General features: G+C 67.2%; 2 protein-coding genes across 5 annotated transcripts; both read left to right on the top strand.

Moving 5' to 3' along the window:
* The first annotated feature begins 168 nt into the window (after positions 1 to 168).
* On the top strand, positions 169 to 5,742 carry TBC1D25 (TBC1 domain family member 25). 2 transcript variants are annotated; one of them, XM_075018579.1, is made up of 7 exons: positions 169 to 503; positions 931 to 1,040; positions 1,130 to 1,281; positions 1,542 to 1,663; positions 1,961 to 2,164; positions 2,251 to 3,804; positions 3,847 to 5,742. In XM_075018579.1, exons 1-7 carry the CDS (start codon positions 420 to 422, stop codon positions 4,426 to 4,428), a joined length of 2,808 nt encoding a protein of 935 aa, XP_074874680.1. In that variant the 5' UTR covers positions 169 to 419; the 3' UTR covers positions 4,429 to 5,742. The 2 variants fall into 2 exon arrangements, with proteins under 2 accessions (XP_074874680.1, XP_074874679.1); XM_075018578.1 differs by having other exon boundaries at positions 2,251 to 5,742.
* Positions 5,743 to 5,853: 111 nt separating this feature from the next.
* On the top strand, positions 5,854 to 14,971 carry WAS (WASP actin nucleation promoting factor). Of its 3 annotated transcripts, XM_075018592.1 has the most exons (14): positions 5,854 to 6,178; positions 6,295 to 6,746; positions 6,821 to 7,395; positions 8,719 to 8,862; positions 9,477 to 9,563; positions 10,455 to 10,551; positions 10,643 to 10,681; positions 10,802 to 10,852; positions 11,134 to 11,317; positions 11,428 to 11,470; positions 12,273 to 12,425; positions 13,415 to 13,738; positions 14,586 to 14,694; positions 14,798 to 14,971. In XM_075018592.1, exons 3-14 carry the CDS (start codon positions 7,285 to 7,287, stop codon positions 14,848 to 14,850), a joined length of 1,395 nt encoding a protein of 464 aa, XP_074874693.1. In that variant the 5' UTR covers positions 5,854 to 6,178; positions 6,295 to 6,746; positions 6,821 to 7,284; the 3' UTR covers positions 14,851 to 14,971. The 3 variants fall into 3 exon arrangements, with proteins under 3 accessions (XP_074874693.1, XP_074874692.1, XP_074874694.1); XM_075018591.1 differs by having other exon boundaries at positions 5,854 to 6,746; positions 6,842 to 7,395; XM_075018593.1 differs by lacking the exon at positions 13,415 to 13,738 and having other exon boundaries at positions 5,855 to 6,746.
* Positions 14,972 to 15,181: the final 210 nt, after the last annotated feature.

Raw genomic sequence — 15,181 nt, 5'->3', positions numbered from 1 at the left:
GTTTGCGTCATAGACTCCGTTTTGTTTTTTGTTTTTTTTTTTTTTTTTTTTTAAGGGGGGGGTTGCGCGGTGACATCACGCCGGCGCCGCGCGCTGCCCCAACCCTCCCCCCACGCCCGCCTTGGGTGCGACCGCGTTCCCCGCTGACGTCACTTCCGGGCGCCGACCCGGATGTTGTTGCCCCGTCGCCGCGGCCGCAAGACGGGGACGATTCGCGGCGCCGCTCCGGATCTTTCCCCCCCCGCGGCCCTCGCTTTCCACCGGGGGGGGGGAAGAGAGGCGCGGCGTGACGCCAGCACGGTGACGTAACACCTTCCCCTCCCCCCCCCGCTTTCCCGGTAGGGGGGCGGTGGCGGCAACCCCCCCCCCCCGCCGCTCGTTCTGCGCCTGCGCGGAGTCGTCCCCGCCCCGCCCCCGCCATGGCGGCGGCGGGGGGCGGGGCCTGCCAGGGGGGCGGGGCCGCGCTGGAGGAGGAGTGCGAAGTGGTGCGCGTGCGCGTCAAGGTGAGGGGGGGCGGGGTTAAGGCGGGAGGGGGCGGGGCTAAGGCGGGAGGGGGCGGGGAGGTACGGCCGGAGGCGGTGCGCGGTGGCTTGAGGGGCGGGGCCGCCGCGTGGTGGGCGGGACTAAATGCCGCCGCGCGGGGGGGGGCGAGGCTACGGCGTTAGAGACCGCGGGTTGGGGGGGTGGGGGGGGGGCGCGGCCAACTGGAGGAGGTTGCCGCCGAAAAGGTCACGTGGGGGGGGCGGTGGCCAATGAGGGACGGGGCGGGGGGCGGGGCGCGCTGAGGCGGCGTTGCCGCGGTGACGGGACGCGGCCGCCATTTTGGGTCGCTGTGAGGGACCGGGCCGGGGGCGGCTCCGGGGCTCCGGCCTGGCCCCTGGGGGTGTCTCCCCCTTCCTCTCCCCGCACCTGGCTGATGTCTGCCCGTAGAAGAGCGAGGGGCTGCTGCCTCCCGAGTTCCGCTCCTTCGCCGTCGACCCGCAGATCACGTCGCTGGACGTGCTGCAGCACATCCTGGCCCGTGCCTTCGACCTTCAGGGGTGAGCCCGGGCCTCCCCCCGACATCCTCGGCCGCCTCATCGCCTGGGGGGAGGCCTCGGTTGCTGAGCACCCCTTCGTATCCTCTCAGGAAGAAGAGCTTCTCCGTCAGCTTCGCGGCCCGCGACCCCCAAGGGCAGGAGACCTTCGTGCCGCTGCTGAGCGATGGCGACCTGGCGGCTGCTTTTGCCTGCGCCCGGCCCACCCTGCGCCTGCGCCTCGATGTCCGGCCTCCCGCTGAAAGTGAGTGGGGGGTCCCCGGGGGGGAGAAGGGTGGTGGGACTTAGGCATCTGGGACAGCAAGGTAGGACCTTGGTGGGAGTCTTTTGTTTTAGAGAAGGGGAACCCCAGCATCCCCGGCGGGGTGGTTGGGGGGGACCTGGCTGTTCACTTCCTCTAGGGTGGGTGTTAGGGAGAGACGCAGGCGTCGGGGGTGGGTGTCAGGAGGAGGACCTGGGTGCCTGGGTGTCCAGTGGAGGGACCCAGGCCTCTGGGTGCTGCAGGCCCGCTGCTGGAGGACTGGGACATCATCAGCCCCCGGGAGGTGGCAGCGGTGGAACCTCTCCCCGAGCGCCGCTCGCTCCTGGCTGCAGCGCTGCCCTTCACCCAGGCCCTGCTGGCACAGGTGAGTGGGACCTGGGTGTCTGGGGGGGGGCCCTGGGTTCTCCCACCCTGCTGACACCTCATGGAGCACCCCTCCTGCTCCTCTGGCCATCCCAGTTCCCTCCTAGTGCCTCTTAGTGTTCCTATTTCCCTCCAACACCCTTTCTACGGTCCTAGTTGCCTTCTAGTCCCCTCTCAGCAAGCCCTAGTCCTCTTCCAGTGCTCCCATTCCCTCCCAGTGCTTCCAGTTTCCCCCTGCCACAGCTCCCTGCTCACCCAGCCCCCCTCCCAGCACCACCAGTGACCCATTTACCCGCAGGTGGGCCGGACGCTGGCCCGGGCGCAGGCAGCCCTGGCGTGGCCGGAGGGCTCCCCTCCCTCGCCCCCCCCGCCACCGCCCCCCTGCGCCCCCCTGAGCGACGCCGACCTCCGCACCTACTTGGGCCCCGGCGGACGGCTGCTGCGGCCCCACGACCTGCGGCTCCACGTCTACCACGGCGGTGTCGAGCCCGGCCTGCGCAAGGTGGGTTCCCCTGGCTCCCCCCTCCGGCCCCCTGAGGTCTGCCTGGATTTTCTGACCCCCCCTGCCCTATTTCGCCCCCCTTCCAGGTGGTCTGGCGGTACCTGCTGAACGTCTTCCCGGCGGGATTGTCGGGGCAGGAGCGACTGGCCCACCTGCGACGCAAAGCGGGCGAATACGCGGCGCTGAAAGCCCTCCTGGCCGCCCGGGCGGCCCCGGCTGAGCTGGCGCTGGTTGGGGCGGCCGTGCGCAAGGACGTGGTGCGCACCGACCGGGGGCACCCTTATTTTGGGGGCCCTGAGGAGGGACACCCCCACCTGGCCGCCTTGCAAGCTCTGCTCACCACCTTTGCCCTGGGTCACCCGCGCCTCTCCTACTGCCAAGGCATGTCGGACGTGGCCGCCCCGCTCTTGGCCGTGCTGGACGACGAGGCCCAAGCCTTCCTCTGCTTCTGCGCCCTCATGCGCCGCCTCGGACCCCGCTTTCGCCCTGGCGGCCGGGGGCTGGCCCGCGCCTTCGCCCACCTCCGACGCCTCCTGCGCCGCGCCGACCCCTCTTTCTGGGCCTTCCTGGCTGCCCGCGGCGCCCACGACCTGCTTTTCTGCTACCGCTGGCTGTTGCTGGAGCTGAAGCGGGAATTCGCCTTCGAGGATGCCCTGCGGGTGCTGGAAATCACCTGGAGCTCGCTGCCACCCGCTCCGCCTCCCCCGCCGGACGGCATTCCCCTCCTGGGAGCGCCCCTGGGGCCTCGCCGGGCTTGCCGAGGGCTGCGCGAGCGGCGTGGGCTTCGGCCCCGGCCCCCGCGCCGGCGACGCCGGCAGCGGGGGGAGAGCGAGGCCCCCGCGGAGGCGGCTGGTGGCCGAGGCGGGCACGAGGCCCGCGGGGACGGCCAGGAGAGTCCCAGGAGCTCCGGCGGCGACGTCCAAGTGGGTTCCAAAGCCTCCGTGGACGTCCCAGAGGCTCCCGGCAAAGACCCGGAGAAACCAAAGAGCTCCAGCGACATCCAAGAGGGTTCTGAGAGCTCCGGGAACATCCAGGAGGGTCCCAAGAGTTTTCGGGATGACCAAGAGGGTCTGGAGAGTTCCACCGATGTCCAGGGTGGCTCCAAGACCTCTGGGAGCGACCACGAGAAGCCTGAGGTCTCTGGGGACGTCCAACCTAGTCTGGACGGCTCCCGGAGTGGCCAAGAGGATCCGAAGATCTCCCGGGATGCCAAAGTCCCCAGGGATAGCCAGGGTGGCCTTAAGGCCTCTGTGGAGGCCCAAGGTGGTGCTAAGGTCCCCAGGGGTATCCGAGAGGATCCCAAAGTCTCCAGCGATGGTGGCCGAGACCCTGCTGGCCCCAAGGACGTCCGAGAAGACCCCGATGCCTCTAAGGAGGTTGACCGAGACCCTGACGTTCCCAAGAAGGTCAACGAAAACGCCAGCGCTCCGAAGGAAATCGGCGAACAACCCGACGTCTACAAGGTGGTTTGCGGAGACCCCGACGCCTCCAGGAAACCCGGCAAAGGTGCTGAGCCCAGCGTCTCCAAGAAGACTCGCGAAAGTCGGAACGTCTCTAAGAAGTTAAACGAAAACCTGAACGCCCCGGAAAAGGTCGGTGACGACCACAACGTTTCCAAGAGGGTTGGGCAAGACCGCGACGTGCCGAAAGAGACCAGCGAAGACCCCAAAGAGACCGGGAAGGACCCCAAAGAGACCGGGAAGGACCCCAAAGAGACCGGGAAGGACCCCAAAGAGACCGGGAAAGACCCCAAGGAGACCAGGAAAGACCCCGAGGTCCCCAAAGAAGTTGCCGACGCTCCCAAAGAGGTTGGCAATGCCCCCGGCTCCCCGAGAGAGGTTGGTGAAGACCCCGGAGAGGTACGTGATGACCCCAGCGCGGGCAGAGAGGCTGCTGACGCCCCCGAGGACCCTTGGGGGGGCGGTTGGGCCTGGGAGGACTCGTGTTCCTCTTCCTCCTCCTCCTCCTCCTCCTCGTCCTCGGAGGAAGAGGTGGGTCTGGAGGACGACGGGGCGCCGCTCCCGCCGCCGGAGGAATTGGGGCAGGGGAACCCCTTCCTCCTCTTCCTCTGCTTGGCCATGCTGCTGGAACAACGGGAAGCCGTCATGGCGCGGGCCGGCGATTACAACGAGGTGGCCATGCATTTCGACCGCCTGGTGCGACGCCACCACCTGCCCCGCGTCCTGCGCCGCGCCAAGGGGCTTTTCGCTCGGTACCTGGAAGGTTGGGGGGGGGCGCCCCCGGGAGGGCCCCCCACGGGCTAAGGGTGTCGGGGAAAGGGGGCTAGGGGTGACCCAGGGGGACGTGGGAGACCCCCACGGGTGCCGCAGGGGGGGACCCGTCCTTTATTTGGGGACCCCCAGGGCGTCACGGGGAAGCCCTAAGTCGGCGTGGGGAGCCGGGGGACTTTGGATCCCCGAGGGTCTTCTTTGGGGACCCCCCCTAGGTCACTGGGGGGGGCCGTAGGATAACGCGGGGACCCCCAGGATGCTGCAAGGGACCTATAGGTCACCGTGGGGACCCCGTAGATATCGTGGGAGACGTATAGGTCCTCTTCGGGGACCAGTTGGCTACTGGGGGGGGCTCCTAGGTCAACGTGGGGACCTACAGGGCAGCATAGAGACACCCCTGGGGACCCGTAGGTCCTTTTTGGGGACCTGTAGAGCACCCTAGGCACCCCGTAAATATCCTATAGGTCGCCAGGGGGACCTATAGGTCAACATAGGGACCGTGGAGATCCCCCTCGGGGACCCCTCGGACCCCTATAGGCACCAGATGGGGCCCCACAGCCCCCCCCCCCCCTCCCCAGGGACATATGGACCCCCCGGACGCCCATAGATCCCCACAGGGGGTCTGGAGACACCCCAGTATGGACCAGTACAGCCCGGTGTCTCCCCCCACTGGGGTTTTATGGCACCTTGGGGGCATCCCAGTATAGACCAGTATGAAGCACTACGACGTCCTAGCTAGGAACTGTTGGATTTACGTTGCCTTGGGCCAGACCAGTATGGACCAGCGAAGGGTCTGGGAGCCCAACTGGGAGCCCCGCGTATGCATCGCCTTGGGTCGGAGTGGGACGGACCAGTACAGCATCCCAACTGGGATCACTGCGTTGACACGGCCTTCAGCCATCCCAGCACGGACCAGTACGGACCAGTACGGCAACCCAACTGGGAGCTCTTCACCGGCGTGGCCTTGCGTCCTCCCAGTACAGACCAGCGTGCACCAGTACAGCATCTTGCCCGGGATCTCTTCACCCGTGTGGCCTTGTGTCCTCCCAGTACGGACCAGTACGGACCTGTACAGCATCTTGCCTGGGATCTCTTCACCCGTGTGGCCTTGCGTTCTCCCAGTACGGACCAGTATGGACCGGTAGGGCGCCCTGACTGGGATCTTAATGCATATACGGGTTCTCCCAGTATGGACCACTGCAACCCAGTTCTTGCTCCCCCCCCCCGGGTGCCTTCTCACCCCGCTCCTTATTTATTGCCCCCCCCCTCCCCGTCTCCTGCGGGGGGGACGCAGGCGTCCGGGGATCCCTGAGGTGCCGAAGACGCGAATAAACCTGACGCCCACCACTGTCGTCTGGGGGGGTCCCAGTATGGACTGGGAAGGGGTTGGGGGCTGCCAGCGCGGACTGGGGAGGGGTGCGGGGGTTTGGTTTGGACTGGGGAGGGGGAAATGGGGCTCCCAGTATGAACTGGGTGTCTCCCGTGTAGACTGGGGAGGGATAAGGGGTGCACAGTCCATACTGGAAAGATACTGGAAAGGGATGGGGGCCCCCAGTGCGGACTGGGAAGGGATTACAGCTTCCAGTCCAAACTAGGAAGCGGCTGTGGGCTCCCAGTATGAACTGGGGAGTTCCCAGTACGGACTGGGAAGGGGTTGGGAGGTGCCAGCGCGGACTGGGGAGGGGTGCGGGGGTTTGGTTTGGACTGGGAAGGGGGAAATGGGGCTCCCAGTTCATACTGGGAGTCTCCCCGTGTAGACTGGGGAAGGATAAAGGGGCGCGCAGTCCATACTGGAAAGGGAGAGGGGCTGCCAGCGCGGACTGGGGAGGGGGAAATGGGGCTCCCAGTATGAACTGGGCGTCTCCCGGTGTAGACTGGGGAAGGATAAGGGGTGCGCAGTCCATACTGGAAAGATACTGGAAAGGGATGGGGGCCCCCAGTGCGGACTGGGAAGGGATTACAGCTTCCAGTCCGAACTAGGAAGCGGTTGTGGGCTCCCAGTATGAGCTGGGGAGTTCCCAGTACGGACTGGGAAGGGGTTGGGGGCTGCGTTGCGGTGTGCGAAGTGGAGGTGCCCGGGCGCCGGGGTCCCCAGCTTGGGTGGGAGGGGCCAGTACTGGGACCTTCCCAGTGCCCTCAAGTCCCAGTATCCCCAGTTTTAGTCCCGTCGCTGCCTGCGTTGGCTGAGGCTGCTCCCAGTTACCTCAGTCCCTCCCAGTCACCCTAGTCCCCTTCCAGTTCCCCCCAGTGCTTCCCATTTCTTCCCAGTATCCCTAGTTTCAGCCCCGTGGCTGCCTGTGTTTGCAGAGAGGCTGCTCCCAGTCCCTCCCAGGCCCTCTCCATCCTTCCCAGTCCCTCCCAGTTCCCCCCATTTCTTCCCAGTATCCCTAGTTTCAGCCCCGTGGCTGCCTGTGTTTGCAGAGAGGCTGCTCCCAGTCCCTCCCAGTTTCCTTCCAATTCCTCCCAGTTCCCCCCAGTGCTTCCCATTTCTTCCCAGTATCCCTAGTTTCAGCCCTGTGGCTGCCTGTGTTTGCAGAGAGGCTGCTCCCAGTCCCTCCCAGGTCCTCTCCATCCCTTCCCAGTCCCTCCCAGTTCCCCCCATTTCTTCCCAGTATCCCTAGTTTCAGCCCCGTGGCTGCCTGTGTTTGCAGAGAGGCTGCTCCCAATCCCTCCCGGGTCCTCTCCATCCTTCCCAGTCCCTCCCAGTTCCCCCAGTTCCCCCTCCCAGTCCGGAGGTGACGTCCCCGCCACCTCAGGGCCCTGGGTGCTTCCGGGCGGAAGAAGCCTCTCTGAGGGACCCAGGCTTTTCGGGGACGGGGGGGTGGGGGGAGATCCAGACATTTTGGGGGGGTCCCAGGTATCCAGCGGAGGGTCCCAGGCATCCGGGCGATGAGCCATAGGGGTCGGGGGGGGGTCCCGGGGGGCGACAACGTCCCCTCGGGGCTCCTGCAGCAGCAGGAAAACCTGCGGCTCTTCGAGCTCCTGGGCCGGAAATGTGTGGTGAGGGGCCTGGGGGGGAACTGGGGGGGGACGGGGGGGGTCTGGGGGGGGTCACTGGGTACTGGTGGGAGCTGGGAGGGGGAGCTGGGGGTCCCATGGAGGTTCTGGGGGGGATTTTGGGGGGCTTGGGGTCCCATGGGAGGGTTTGGGGGGGTCTGGGGGGGGGTCATTGGGTACTGGTGAGACCTGGGGGGGGAGCTGGGGGTCCCATGGAGGTCTTGGGGGGGGGACTAGGGGGATCTGGGGGGGTCATTGGGTACTGGGGGGAGCTGGAGGTGGGAGCTGGGGGTCCCATGGAGGTCCTGGGGGGGCCTAAGGTGGATTTGGGGGGGCTTGGGGTCCCATGGGAGGGTCTGGGGGGGTCATTGGGGGTGTGTGTGGGGGGGTCATTTGGTACTGGAGGGACCTGGGGGGGGAGCTGGTGGTCCCATGGAGGTCCTGGGGGGGCCTAAGGGGGATTTGGGGGGGCTTGGGGGTCCCATGAGAGGGTCTGGGGGCGATTGGGGGGTCTGGGGGGGGTAATTGGGTACTGGGGGGAGCTGGGGGGGGAGCTGGGGGGGGAGCTGGGGGTCCCATGGAGGTCCTGGGGGGCCTAAGGGGGATTTGGGGGGGCTTGGAGTCCCATGGGAGGGTCTGGGGGGGATTGGGGGGGTCTGGGGGGGTCACTGGGTATTGGTGGGACCTAGGGGGGGAGCTGGGGGTCCCATGGAGGTCCTGGGGGGGGGATTTTGGGGGGGCACTTGGTGGCCTCGGTGGGGCTAATGGGCTGAAAGGGGGTGAGGAGGGGAGCTGGGGGGGTCCTAAGGGGGATTTGGGGGGGGGCTTGGGGTCCCATGGGAGGCTCGGGGGGGATTGGGGGGGTCTGGGGGGGGTAATTGGGTACTGGGGGGAGCTGGGGGGGGAGCTGGGGGTCCCATGGAGGTCCTGGGGGGCCCTGAGGGGGATTTGGGGGTCTTGGGGTCCCATGGGAGGGTCTGGGGGGGGATTAGGGGGGTCTGGGGGGGTCATTGGGTACTGGTGGGAGCTGGGGGGGGAGCTGGAGGTCCCATTGGGTCCTGGGGGGGTCCTAAGGGGATTGGGGGGGTCTTGGGGTCCCATGGGAGGGTCTGGGGGGGTCTGGGGGGGGATCATTGGGTACTGGTGGGAGCTGGGGGTCCCATTTTGGTCCTGGGGGGCCCTGAGCTGGATTTGGGGGGGGGGGGGGGCACTTGGGGTCTCAGGAGAGAAACGTGTGGCACTGGGTGCTCCTGGGGGGTTTTTGGGGGGGGCCATAGGGTTTTTTTTTTTTGGGGGGGGGTCCCCGAGCTGTCGGTGTCCCCGCAGACGCTGGCGACGGCGGTGGCGCAGCTGGTGGTGGCGGAGCTGGGGGGGCCGGGGGGGGCCTGGGCCAAGCGGGGGTGCGGGGTGGCCTGTCTGGTGCGGGACAGCCCCCGCCGCTCCTACTTCATCCGCCTCTACTGCCTGCCCGTGAGTTTGGGGGGGCTGGGGGGGCTCCTGGGGTCTTGGGGGGGGGGGCCCTGGGGGTCTTGGGGGGGTCCTGGGGGGGGTCTCAGGGTGTCCCTGAGGGTCTCTGGGGGTCCTGGGGGGGGTCTCAGGTGTCCCTGGGGGTCCTGGGGGGGGGTCTCAGGTGTCCCTGAGGGTCTCTGGGGGTCCTGGGGGGGGCCCTGAGGGTCTCTTGGGGTCCTGGGGGGGGGGGGCCTGGGGGTCGGGGGTGTCCCTGAGGGTCTCTGGGGGGTCCTGGGGGGTCTCAGGGTGTCCCTGAGGGTCTCTGGGGGTCCTGGGGGGGTCCCTGAGGGTCTCTTGGGGTCCTGGGTGGGGGGGCTCGTGGGGTCAGGGGTATCCTGGGGTCTTGGGGGGGGGGCCCTGAGGGTCTCTTGGGGGTCCTGGGGGGGGTCCCTGAGGGTCTCTTGGGGTCCTGGGGGGGGGTCCCAGGGTCGGGGGGGGTCCCTGAGGGTCTCCTGGGGTTGGGGGGCTCCCAGGTTTGGGGGGTGTCCCTGAGGGTCTTGGGGGTCCTGTGGGAGGGGTCCCAGGGTCCTGGGCGTGTCCCTGAGGGTCCCCGGGGGTCCCGCGCTGTGCCGCAGGCCGGGAGCCTGTGGTGGGAGCAGGAGCTGCACGGGGAGATGGGGTACACGGCGCCCACCCCCTTCTTCCACACCTTCGCCTCCCACGTGAGTGGGCGGGGACACGGGGGCGGGGCTGAGCGGCCTGGGGCGGAGCTAAGGGGCCGTGGGAGGGGCTAAGGGGGTTGCAGTGGGGCTGAGGGCAGGTAGGAGGGGCTGAGGGGTGGGGCTGAGGGCAGGCGGGAGGGAGGGGCCAAAGGGTGGGGCCAAGGGTGGGGCTGAGGGAACATGGGAAGGGTCAAGGGGTGGGCTTGCGGGCAGGTGGGAGGGAGGGGCTGAGGGGTGGGGCCGAGGGCAGGTGGGAGGGAGGGGCCGAGGGGTGGGGCTGAGAGCAGGTGGGAGGGTGGGGCCGAGGGGTGGGGCTGAGAGCAGGTGGGAGGGTGGGGCCGAGGGGTGGGGCTGAGAGCAGGTGGGAGGGTGGGGCCGAGGGGTGGGGCTGAGAGCAGGTGGGAGGGTGGGGCCGAGGGCAGGTGGGAGGGAGGGGCCAAGGGGTGGGGCTGAGGGCACATGGGAGGGACCAAGGGGTGGGGCTGAGGGGTGGAGCTGAGGGCACATGGGAGGGGCCAAGGGGTGGGGCTGAGGGGTGGAGCTGAGGGCACATGGGAGGGGCCAAGGGGTGGGGCTGAGGGGTGGAGCTGAGGGCACATGGGAGGGGCCAAGGGGTGGGGCTGAGGGCATGTGAGAGTGGTCAAGGGGTGGGGCCGAGGGCAGGTGGGAGGGTGGGGCTGAAGGGTGGGGCTGAGGGCAGGTGGTAGGGAGGGGCTGAGGGGTGGGGCTTAGGACATGTGGGAGGGGCCAAGGGGTGGGGCTGAGGGCAGGTGGGAGGGGCCAAGGAGTGGGGCTGAGGGCAGGTGCGAGGGTGGGGCCGAGGGCAGGTGGGAGGGGCTTGCCGCTTGTGGGCGTGCCCCGTGGGCCACGCCCCCTGATCGGCCGCCCCAGGAGGGCCGGGCGGGGCTGAACTTCGCGGACGAGGGAGAGGCGGCCGCCTTCGAGGGGCTCGTCCAGGAGCGGCTGCGCCGGCGGCAGCAGCGGGCGGGTGAGAACACAGACCCCCCCCCCCCCAAAAAAAACCCAACAGTGCCCCCCCAGACCCCCCACCCACCCCTTCTCCCCTTCTCCCCCCCCAGAAAAGCGGCAGCTCCCGCCTCCGCCCCCCCCCGGGGATGGTAAGTGACACCCCCCCCCCCATCCGGGGGGGCTTCGTGATTTGGGGGGGGGGGACACACAGAATTTGGGGGGGGGACACACATAAAGGGACACCCCTTATGTGTGTGTCCCCCCCCCAGAGCGCTGCGGGAGCTTGACCCGGACCCCGTCGGCCACCGGCGATGGCAGCGGTGAGTGCCCCCCCCATAGTGGGGGGGGTCCCCAGTGCCCCCCCCATAGCGAGGGGGGTCCCCAGTCCCTGCCCCATAGCGGGGGGGGGGTCCCCAGTGCCTGCCCTATAGCGGGGGGGGGTCCCCATTGCCTGCCCCATAGCGGGGGGGGTCCCTACTGTCTGCCCCATAGTGGGGGGGGGGGTCCCAGTGCCTGCCCCATAGCGGGGGGGTCCCCGTTCCCGTATCGGGGTGTCGTCACCCCACCGCGAGTTCCTCATCTGGGTTTTTGCCCCCCGCAGCCCCCCCGGTCCCGGCCGTCCCCATCGCCAACCCCGACATCACGGCGTCCCGTTACCGGGGGTTGCCCCCCCCCACGGCGGGACCCCCCTCGGCGGGGACGACCCCCCCCCAAGCCGGCGAGCAGAAGAAGGGGGGGCGCAAGAAAATCTCCAAGGCCGACATCGGGGCTCCCTCTGGCTTCAAGTGGGTCCGGGACCACCGGGGGGGGGACATATGGGGGGGCACATATGGGGGGGTCCCCATAGGGGGCAGCTCCTCAATATCTTCTCCCCCCCCCAAAAAAAAAAATCCAGGCACGTCGGTCACATCGGCTGGGACCCCAATAACGGTTTCGACGTAGGTGGTTCCCGCATGTGTGTCTCCCCCCCCCCCCCCGCCGCGCTCCGGCGTGGGGTGACGATTTGGGGTGACAATTTGGGGTGACGTGATTTGGGGTGACGTGATTTGGGGTGACGATTTGGGGTGACGTTATTTGGGGTGACGTGATTTGGGGTGACAATTTGGGGTGACGTTATTTGGGGTGACAATTTGGGGTGACGAGATTTGGGGTGACGTGATTTGGGGTGACGTGATTTGGGGTGACGTTATTTGGGGTGACGATTTGGGGTGACGTGATTTGGGGTGACGATTTGGGGTGACGATTTGGGGTGACGATTTGGGGTGACGTTATTTGGGGTGACAATTTGGGGTGACGTGATTTGGGGTGACGTGATTTGGGGTGACGATTTGGGGTGACGATTTGGGGTGACGATTTGGGGTGACGTTATTTGGGGTGATGTGATTTGGGGTGACGTTATTTGGGGTGACGATTTGGGGTGACATTATTTGGGGTGACGATTTGGGGTGACAATTTGGGGTGACGTTATATGGGGTGATGATTTGGGGTGACGTGATTTGGGGTGACGATTTGGGGTGACGATTTGGGGTGACGTTATTTGGGGTGACGATTTGGGGTGACGTTATTTGGGGTGACGTGATTTGGGGTGACGATTTGGGGTGATGTGATTTGGGGTGACGATTTGGGGTGACGATTTGGGGTGACAATTTGAGGTGACATTATTTGGGGTGACGATTTGGGGTGACGATTTGGGGTGACGTGATTTGTGTGGGTGACATTTTTTTTGGGGGGGTGTCGCAGGTGGCGGCGCTGGACCCCGCCTGCGGGCGCTGTTCTCCCGCGCCGGGATCAGCGAGGCGCAGTTGGCCGATGCCGAAACGTCCCGTCTCATCCACGACTTTCATCCAGGGCCGGGGGGGCTGCAGGCCGTGCGGGAGGAGATGCGACGCCAGGGTGAGTCTGTGCCCCCCCCTTCCCCAAAATCCCCCCCCCCCGCATCTATAGGTACCGCTGACACCCCCGCCCAGGGGCCGTATGGATCTCCTCCGTGTGGCCCCCGCCTGGGTGTTATAGGATCCATATTTCCCACGCCCCCCCCTCAAAGATTTCAGGTGTCCTGCGCTGCCCCAAAAAGCTCGTTATAGGATCCATAGGGCCCCCCCATTACAGTGCCCATATGGCCCCCACACATTATAGGATCCATATGCCCCCTCCATGGTAAGGTCCATAGAAATTCTCCCCCATTACAGGATCCATATGGCCCACACACATTATAGGATCCATATGCCCCCCCGTAAGGTCCATAGAACCACCCCCCATTACAGAATCCATACGGCCCACACACATTACAGGATCCATATGCCCCCCCCCCATGGTAAGGTCCATAGAACCCCCTACTCCCCCATTACAGTGCCCATATGGCCCCCATGCATTATAGGATCTATATGACACCCCCCCCCATGGTAAGGTGCATAGAACCACCCTCCCATTAGAGGATCCATACAGCCCCCACGCATTATAGAATCTATATGCCCCCCCCCCATGGTAAGGTCCATAGAACCCCCCCCCATTACAGTGTCCATACAGCCCCCCCCCATTATAGAATCTATAAGCCCCCCCATGATAATGTCCATAGAACCTCCCCCCATTACAGGATCCATACAGCCCCCCCCATTATAGGATCTATATGCCCCCCCCATAAGGTCCATAGAACCCCCCCCCATTACAGAATCCATATGACCCCATGCATTATAGAATCTATATGTCCCCCCATGGTAAGGTCCAAAGAACTTCCCCCCCATTACAGGATCCATACAGCCCCCCCATTATAGAATCTATATGCCCCCCCATGGTAATGTCCATAGACCCCCCCCCATTACAGAACCCCTGCAGCCCCCCCCCCGCTCATTAAGGCACTAATTAACGACCGTTTCTCCCCCCAGGTCCCCCTCCCCCCGCCGGGCCGGGGGGTCCCCCCCCTCCTCCCCCCCCCGGCCCCCCCCGCAGCCGCTCGGGGCCGCTCCCCCCGCCCCCCCCGCCGGGGGGGCCCCCTCCTCCTCCACGGGGCGGGGCCTCCGCCGCCCCGCCCTCCCGCTCCGCCGCCCGCCCCGGCCCGCGGACACGCCCCCTCGGGCGCGGCCCCCGCCCCCTCCGCCGCCTCCCCCGCCCCCGCCCCCCTCCGGTGGCCCGCCCCCGCCGCCGCCCCGCCCCCCTCGGGCCGGGGGGCTCTGCTGGACCAGATCCGACAGGGGGTCACCCTCAACAAGGTGGGGGGGGGCCCGTCCTGGGGGGGGTCCAGGATCCCCTGGGGGGGTGGGGGGGTCCCCATGATCCCTTGGGGGGGTTGGGGGGGTCCCATGGTCTTCTGGGGGGCTTGGGGGGGGGTCCCATCCTGGGGGTGGGGGGGTCCCCATGATCTTCTGGGGGTCTTGGGGGGGTCCCCATGATCCCTTGGGGGGGTCCATGAGCCTCTGGGGTGGTTTGGGGGGGGTCCCATGATCCCTTGGGGGGGTTGGGGGGGTCCCATGAGCCTCTGGGGGGGGTGGGGGGGGTCCCATGGTCTTCTGGGGGGGTTGGGGGGGGTCCCATGATCCTCTAGGGGTGTTGGGGGGGTCTCATCCTGGGGGTGGGGGGGTCCCCATGATCCCTTGGGGGGGTCCCCATGATCCTCTGGGGGTGTTGGGGGGTCCCATCCTGGGGTTGGGGGGGTCCCCATGATCCTTTGGGGTGGTTGGGGGGGGTCCCCATGATCCCCTAAGGCTGGTTGGGGGGGGTCCCCATGATTTTCTAGGGGTGTTGGGGGGGTCCCATGATCCTCTGGGGTTGGTTGAGAGGGGGGGTCCCATCCTGGGGTTGGCTTGGGGGGGGGTCCCTATGATCCTCTAGGAGTGGTTGGGGGGTCCCATGATCCTCTGAGGTTGACATGGGGGGGGGTCCCATTATCCCTTGGGGTTGGTTGAGGGGGGGGGGTCCCATCCTGGGGTTGGGGGGGGTCCCCCTGATCCCCTGGGGGGGGCCATCACCACAGTACCAGCAGCATCGGGCCACTGTCCCCCCCCATGGGGCAACCCTGACCTGACCCCCCCCCCCTTTTGCCCCCCCCCCCCCCCCCAGACCCCCGAAGCCCCCGAAAGCTGCAGCAGCCCCAACCCCAACGCCGGGGGGCTGGTGGGGGCCCTCATGGACGTCATGCAGAAGCGCAGCCGCGTCATCCACTCCTCGGGTGAGCCCCCCACGACCCCCCCCCCCCGCGTGTCCGTGTCCCCCCCCCCCCCCAAACACCCCCCGACCCCCACCCTAACCCCCCCCCCATTCCTTTCCCTCAGACGAGGGGGACGATGGCGAAGAGGAGGACGAAGACGACGAGTGGGACGACTGAGCCCCCCCCCAAAAACCCCCAAGCTTGTGCCCCCCCCCCCAAACCCAAGCTTGTGCCCCCCCCGGCGCCATGTTGTCCCCCTCCCACCCAGCTGCAATGAGGGGGGGGCCCATAGGCCTCCTCCCCCCCCCCCAAATTCGCCCCCCAAATTTACACCCCCCCCCTCCTGCCCCCAGCAAGACGCCGAATAAAGCCTATTTTGACACGGGAACCGTCCGCGCTGATTAATTACCGTTTTATTAATGAGCTATTAATGAGGCGGGAAGCTGCGGCGCGGCTGTGGAGGGGAGGAAGGCGGGGAGGGTGAGGCCGGCGGCATCGGTTCCCCCCC

This window comes from Buteo buteo, chromosome 30, assembly GCF_964188355.1.
Source record: "Buteo buteo chromosome 30, bButBut1.hap1.1, whole genome shotgun sequence".
NCBI classification, from domain to species: Eukaryota; Metazoa; Chordata; class Aves; order Accipitriformes; family Accipitridae; genus Buteo; species Buteo buteo.
The sequence above is the reverse complement of the archived record's forward strand: the minus strand, read 5'-3'. Positions and strand labels throughout refer to the sequence as shown.

What these genes read in the sequence shown, in the direction of transcription:
- TBC1D25 (XM_075018578.1), top strand. Translation starts at nt 420, where the DNA reads ATGGCGGCGGCGGGGGGCGGGGCCTGCCAGGGGGGCGGGGCCGCGCTG. An exon ending in TGGTGCGCGTGCGCGTCAAG is followed by an intron (nt 504 to 930) that starts GTGAGGGGGGGC and finishes GTCTGCCCGTAG; the next exon opens with AAGAGCGAGGGGCTGCTGCC. An exon ending in CGTGCCTTCGACCTTCAGGG is followed by an intron (nt 1,041 to 1,129) that starts GTGAGCCCGGGC and finishes GTATCCTCTCAG; the next exon opens with GAAGAAGAGCTTCTCCGTCA.
- WAS (XM_075018592.1), top strand. Translation starts at nt 7,285, where the DNA reads ATGAGCCATAGGGGTCGGGGGGGGGTCCCGGGGGGCGACAACGTCCCC. An exon ending in TCCTGGGCCGGAAATGTGTG is followed by an intron (nt 7,396 to 8,718) that starts GTGAGGGGCCTG and finishes GTGTCCCCGCAG; the next exon opens with ACGCTGGCGACGGCGGTGGC. An exon ending in GGGGCTCCCTCTGGCTTCAA is followed by an intron (nt 11,318 to 11,427) that starts GTGGGTCCGGGA and finishes AAAAAAATCCAG; the next exon opens with GCACGTCGGTCACATCGGCT.